Below are 6,922 nucleotides of genomic sequence, written 5' to 3'. Positions count from 1 at the left end.
TGAGAAGAAAGAGTCCATATAAATAGTCTCGAATAAGACAGTAACAGGAAATCTATAGGTCCAAAATCTAAGATCCACATCATACAAGAAAACGCAGATCAACTGAAAAATATTTTACCAAGGATCTCCATCCAGTAATTGACCTCAAAATGTAAACCCAAAAAAAAAAAAAAAAAAAAAAAACTTGACACTCAATAAGCCTCCAGAATTGGGAGATAACAGGCTGCAGGATCTTCCTCACAGTTGTCACTTGTAAATCCAAAAGATTGTCGGACTGATGTAACTAGAAAGGTGATAATGTCGGCCTAACAGGCATGTGTTTGCTAAGTTTCCCTTTCACATGAAATCATAATCATCATAACCATCATATGCATTTACCACAGCTTCATCATCTGCCTTATCAACATGTATCTGCTTCTTCTTTGCACCTGCTGCAACGGAAAAGTCATAAGCCCTGCCATTGGAAATCACAATTATCATAGACAAAAGTAGGCACAGCATTACCTTTCTTTTTACTTGCATTGGCTTCCTTTTCTGCTTTAATCTTCTCATTTGCAATTGCAGTAACAGAAGAGGCAATTTCTTTAGCATCTGCACCTTTCAACGCAGTCATTGACAATCTCATAACAGCCTTGAGCAACCCAATATAATGGTAGCTTTTCTGAAAAAAGGCAAGCATTTAATGCCAAGTCAAAATTAAGCCCCAACAATCAAGAAATCAGAAAAGAATGAAAAGGTTAAACTTGCCAAACCTCATATGGTCGCAGCTTATGAGAAATCAACTCAGCATATTCCAAGAAATCATTCTCACTTTTGGGGATGAAATTGTCAATGGTCTTGTCATCACCACCTTTCGTGGCGAACAATTCAGCTGTGGACTTATAATCAGCTTCTTCAACAAGCCTGTAAAGTAGACATGCGAAAATAATTCTAAATAACTCCTGAGGTGTGATGTCATAGAACCGAAATTAACCAAATTGTATTATCTTGTTCCCCTGGAAACCCAACCAATAACAGACAGGGAAAGCATCACACAATTCCCGACCAGATTCAAAATTCAACTTATTATAACCGACCTGACTTGTTTATTTCAGTTTGTAAGATAAATTACACCTTTAACTGTCACCCACCCACATAATTTCACCTTAACTAGAATATTGTCTTGGCATGACACCAACTTCTTATTCAGCTAAAACAACTCTATTTGAGGCATGAACGGCTAAATTAGCGACAAATAATATGGAAGTTCTATAACCTTTGCTGGCGAAGTTTTTCTGCTACTGGATCTAGAGGCTCTTCCTTAGTATGAATTTCAGCTTCCTTGCCTTTCTTTTCACTAGCTTTTGCAGCAGACTTCTTGGGGGCCTTCTCAGCAGGAGGTTCTGGTTTAGGTGCCTGATCAATCCACCACAGCTTAAATTGATTAGACCAAGACGTAGGACGTTTCACGCTGAGACGGTACTTGACGACACATGTCACCAGAACATGAGAATCACCGAGCACGTGGCATGGTGCATGAGACGTTGAATAGAAAAATACAGGCAATGATATGAATATAATCTTACGGAACACATGAACGATAATAATTAAATTTCTTATAGAAAATAATACTCCACGGAAGAGAATCACCCTACTGCTAAAATTGATTGTATGACATGAGTAATTTTCTTCTACAAACAGCTGATGAAACAAATAACAGGTTATGCAATAACATCGCTTTCAAGCATTTTCCTCATGGATTAGTGACAACCCAATCATACAGGGAAAGCCTTTATTGTCACATTCTCATAAGTAAATTGAAAATGGAGAAGGAACTACAGGCAGTTTTATAATTACAATGCTGAAACAGCTCTTAACAACTCTAAGCAGTGTTATGATTACAAAGCTAAAATAGCTTTTAAGACCTAAGCAGTCTTAGCTTTTCACCAAGAGTATCACGCGTTCTGTTCTGCTATATTAAATTATGAAAACTGCATTATATCTTGATTAGGCCTATACCATTATTCTCAGAGAAATACACACAAAGTGAGGGTTACTAGTCTATGAACTCATACACAAACACACAGGAATTTGCCACGGGTCTCCTGCACCAGCAGCAAACAATGACATGATATAGAAGCATCTAAACTGTGTTTTACATTTTGATGATTTAATATGGGAGTGTTTTACTGACTCCAAAAAAGGGTATATTCACATGAAAGTTTCCTTGGTTAAATAGCGCATGACCCCACTCTACGTAGCTTTTCTTCATCGTCGTATGATAACTAAATAATTTGTGAATGCAACAACCTACTCAAACAAATGGGATTCACCTAGTATGCAAACAGAATTCAAAATATTACTCTATTATACTTCCAGGTTAGCATGCAAAACGCAGCAATATGACCCATTGATGCAGCAACAACACCATCCAAATCCACTTAGATAATTCTTTGATAAGTTAATCCAAGTAGATATTCTCAACCCAGAAGAGCAGTTCCTACATTTCAAGATACTGATAAACACAGAACACTAGCAGGGCAAAGAGGTGGATTATTGGAACAAGACAGTTTAACTAAGATGATTTTTTTTAGAACTGACGAATACCGCAAGCTGGTTCACAAAACAGAAGCAGGAAATCAATAACTAGTCAACCATACCGGAACAGGCTCCTCTTCATCTTCCCACGATTCTTTTACATCATTATCATCTGCATCTTCGTCATCCCATTTACTCCTTGGTTGCTCCTTCTTAAGAAGATCCGGAACTGGCACATCCTCTGAAACAAAATATGCAAGCTATAGACTATCGTGCAGACAATGATGCAGCTTAAAACAACAAGAGTTGTCAAGTTATACCAAACTCAGAATTCACTAATAAACAGCCAATCAGTAAACATAGGCAATTATATCAGAAAGACTATGGTAATAAAACAGATTTTATCCACAGAGGTATTAGGTTGAGGGGAATTACATCCCTTTTTCTGCATGCACAGTAGAGTGAGAGACAATGTAAATGGACAGGGAATCCAAGTCTTTTCAGAAAGATAGATGAATCAAATCCTCAATCCCTTAAATACACTGGTTTGAACATGCAATATCTTGGACAGGGTATCCAAGTCTTCCCGGAAAGATAAATGAATCAAATCCTCAATCCCTTAAATACACTTGTTTGCACATGCAATATCTCCTAAAAATAGGAACCTAACGTGCATAGCATATTACCAAGTAACAAAGGTGTGGCGGCTTAGTGGTCAATGAAGTAGATGAATGAGGTCTCAGTTTCAAATAGCGGAGACAAGAAACACTATAGGTGATTTATTCCCATCTGCCTAAACCTTGGTGGGTAGAGATACCTGGTACCTATGCTAGTGGGAGGTTGAAGGTACCAGGTAGAATAGCCAAGGTGTGCAAGCTGTCCCGATACCAATACTGTAGATATTTGACCACTTGACTATGGTTATTTACCTTTTCGATGCAAGCAGCTATATGTAAACGTTATGCAAAAAACATATTGAGTTCAAGTGAAGTGCACTCAGCACATAAACATCCAGAATCAAGTAAAGTATAAAACTCCTATAATAATAAAGAAAGCAGTTTACCACTGATTAGTGAAATGAATTGTTAGATTATTGTTTATTCCTTTCCCTTTCTGCCCCCACAAACCCCTGGTATGAGCAATAGGCAATGCATATAATATGAGGTTAAAACAAAATTGTCGGTGTCAAAGTATCAAGATGGAACAAGGAAAGTTTTGAGTTAATATGTCCTGCATTCCAACCCAACATTACATTAATATTAACACCATCCCTCAAGAAGAAAGCAAAAATAACAACAGTCATTGTTCTAAGTCGCACACCTAGTTAAACTGAGGTTTGACAGAGCAATGAGGTAATGCAGGCAACAATTGCACACCTCAAACCCCTAGCGTCCCGCAGCATCATGATTAATGTGCTATTTCTCAAAATTTGCTTGAATAAAAAGAAAATCACGAAAGCTCATAGAAGATTTGGTACAAGAGTAGCTACAACAAAAGCTGGATATTAAATAATATTTTGCATCTCCAAATTAGATTACTCCATTTCATCCACTAGTTGAAGACATATAATGGCACGGAAAATTTTGTATATTAAACCATAGCTTTTAGGGGGTTGGCTGAACTATATCAATTACAAGGAATATAATCATATACAACACCAGACAAGATCATACTACTTTTGCATGTAAGAACTCGGCAAGGGACACATCGCTCCCAATATCAAAGCTAAACAGAAAGCCTATAAATAACAATAATCAATCATGAAACAATAGATGTCACAAAAATATGGAATACACAAAAAATTATGTTTAGTGCCTTCCAATTAATAACAATAAACAGCTTCCTACTTGTCAAAAAAGAAAAGAAAAAGGAACAATAAATTGTTTCCTAAATAAAGCAAAACGCATAAGCATCAGAAGTAACTGAATTAGTTTTTCACAGGAAGAGTACTAATAAAAACTTTGAGAGATATCAACATTACCCCAATCCTCCATCTTTAGTTGATTCTCTTCTGTCCACAAAAACTTATAAATTCGAGTATCTGCACAAGTAGACAAAAACTCAGCTTACTTTCAACAGAAATCAAATTATCAGCAATGGCAACCTCCAAATTCCATATTGATCTTTAATCAAATCATCAATATACAGCATAATTAACAACTTGAAACAGTTCAATTGTGCATATGAAACTCCAAGATGAATCAAGCACGTCACATCGCCCACAGGATTCATTTAATATCCATGCAAACTTATCAAAAAACCACTAAAAATTGAAAAAGAAAGTGTCCATTAACATTTGTGTTCTTGCCACACATGCACTAGGTCTACTGTTTGACGGGAGTAGGTTGGACATTGTATGACAGTGTAGGGATATGTGGGGGGGTTTCTTTTGATAAGAAAAGGAATCCCCTGGTGGATCCTGGGGCGCCCCTCTGCCTTTTCCACTTTGCCCTCTACCCTCTCCACTTAAATACCAGGAAAATTAGAACCGCGCCTAACCCACACATCATGTATTGCATTCTTACCAGTAGACCAATACTTGGGGGCATATGTAGGAGATTTAAAGAATCCACAAATAATTCAACAATGCAATAAAGAGGGTATTTGGAGTGAATCTATATTCATACCACTAGTTTGGGATTGAAGCATAATTGTGCAGTTGTATACAAAAAAAAAAACGCTTTTTGTATGAACGCCCAATCACTCATATAGTATCTATAATCGTGGATGCGACAAGGAACTAAGCTAATTTGAAAAGAAAATGATAATTCACATTTAATTATCAAAAATCCAAAATAGTTAAAGTGAAAATTCAGCAATAAAATAGAGATACGTTATGAATTCACCACTGCTAAAGGAAAAGGCATGTACCAGTACGATGGATGGGTGAGTCTCGCCGACGATGCCTTCCGACGGTGGATAAAGCGACCGAACAGAAAATCTCCGATCGGTGGGTCGCTAAACCCTAGTAGACTCCGCAATTCTTATCGGCTTGCGCGCAGCTCAGGAGATTGAAGGTACTAGAGGAACGAGAAGAAGAATCCAGAAAATCTGGTCGTTTAGGGTTAGCGTCTGGTCTCCCGTTTTAATATCCAGATTCTATTAGACGGATCCGGGTCTGGTTAGGAATGGGATTGATTTATTCCTGATTTACAGTTTGTACCCTCGTTTTTGGTTTAAAGACATAGAGGCTGCATTGAGGTAAATGTGTGAGAAATAAGTCCCCTAAATATGGGTTTAAATAAAATTTAGTTTTTGGTTCCATTTTTAGGTGGTGTGTGCATCAAATTTTTGAAAAACTAGTTGTGAAGAATCATTATAATTTTTGAGTGTGGTCATAAAAAGATTATGATGTTGAATAAACACAAGTGTTAAGTGATAGTATAATATATCTTGAGTGATACATTAAGGGAATTGACATGTGAAGTTCATTTTTTAACCGATCAATTTTCTCTATCTTGTATAGTTACAAGGAATTTTATGAAAGCTACTAATGGATCCAAGTAAGTGTTTGACTCAAAAGATACCGGAACCTTTATGAACAAATCAATCGAAGAAAATGAAGGGGTAAATCTTAGTCAGACATAATAAATTCCAGATCAAAGAGCTAATAGTATGGATTATATATAGGATAAAAAATAGGTAGTCCGTCTTATTGAAATTTAACATTGTGACCCTCATCGATCAATGGGGGAGATAGATTTACATGTTCCTCTGCAGATTGCTTCTTTTCTATAAAGATTACAAGAAGAGAGCTTGGGGGAGAGAAGGGGGAGGAGTCTCTTCCTTATCGATGGTTTTCCTTTACTATATATAGTCAAGGCACCCTTGTCATTTACTTGGTCCGACGCTCTCTCGCATCTAGTGTGTCTTGGTCGTTCTTTTAGACATTGCTTATTCCGACTCGACGGGTGTCGGGAGTGGGATGTAGAGTGGGCTATATTATCTTTTGTTGCCCAGTCACTGGGGCAGGACATTTGTCAGCTCGGTCGTGATAGTCAGATTTTGACCAATGCAATTAGTCCCTCCGTCTATCGGGGTCGTCCTCTGTCGGGCTCGGAAGACGAATCATAATTGCTACGAATTCATACGAAATCTAACTTCTGACTTCTCGTTCCTTAGTTACATTACTTGGGTTTTAGGAGAGGTGGTGGCGTTCTTTCGATACACGTGAACCATTGCGGCTGTTTCAGAACCAAAACGTCGTTTGGCATCAAAGCGTTATTTCATGATTACCGCCATTATGACACACGTTCCTAGGGAACTGAAACGTTTCGTGCCCTATGAGATTTGATTAGCCACTCTTGGGTTTCATGCTCGGGGGATCTATGTCTCTTATAAATAGAAAGAACTTATCATTCGATTGACTCACTTCTTTGCCGTTTACTCGAAAGAATTCTGCAGA

At 37.5% G+C, this 6,922-nt stretch overlaps 1 protein-coding gene across 2 annotated transcripts; it reads right to left on the bottom strand.

Annotated features, from left to right (window-relative positions):
- Window positions 1–5,715, bottom strand: LOC104241632 (uncharacterized). Of its 2 annotated transcripts, none has more exons than XM_009796570.2 (7): window positions 5,389–5,715; window positions 4,499–4,558; window positions 2,640–2,758; window positions 1,256–1,395; window positions 753–903; window positions 505–661; window positions 1–431 (listed from the first exon to the last, which is right to left on the bottom strand). In XM_009796570.2, the coding sequence occupies exons 2-7, from the start codon at window positions 4,509–4,511 to the stop codon at window positions 337–339; spliced, it is 675 nt and encodes a 224-aa protein (XP_009794872.1). In that variant the 5' UTR covers window positions 4,512–4,558; window positions 5,389–5,715; the 3' UTR covers window positions 1–336. The 2 variants fall into 2 exon arrangements, with proteins under 2 accessions (XP_009794872.1, XP_009794873.1); XM_009796571.2 differs by having other exon boundaries at window positions 1–428.
- Window positions 5,716–6,922: the final 1,207 nt, after the last annotated feature.

This window comes from Nicotiana sylvestris, chromosome 2 (genome assembly GCF_000393655.2).
Source record: "Nicotiana sylvestris chromosome 2, ASM39365v2, whole genome shotgun sequence".
Lineage (NCBI taxonomy): Eukaryota > Viridiplantae > Streptophyta > Magnoliopsida > Solanales > Solanaceae > Nicotiana > Nicotiana sylvestris.
Note: the sequence above shows the minus strand (reverse complement) of the source record. Positions and strands in the feature narration are given on the sequence as shown.

Excerpts from the sequence above, each read along its gene's own strand:
- LOC104241632 (XM_009796570.2), bottom strand. Across the intron at positions 904-1,255 it reads GAAAAACTTCGCCAGCAAAG|GCTTGTTGAAGAAGCTGATT; the intron begins GTTATAGAACTT and ends TCTACTTTACAG. Across the intron at positions 432-504 it reads CAATGCAAGTAAAAAGAAAG|CAGGTGCAAAGAAGAAGCAG; the intron begins GTAATGCTGTGC and ends TTTCCGTTGCAG.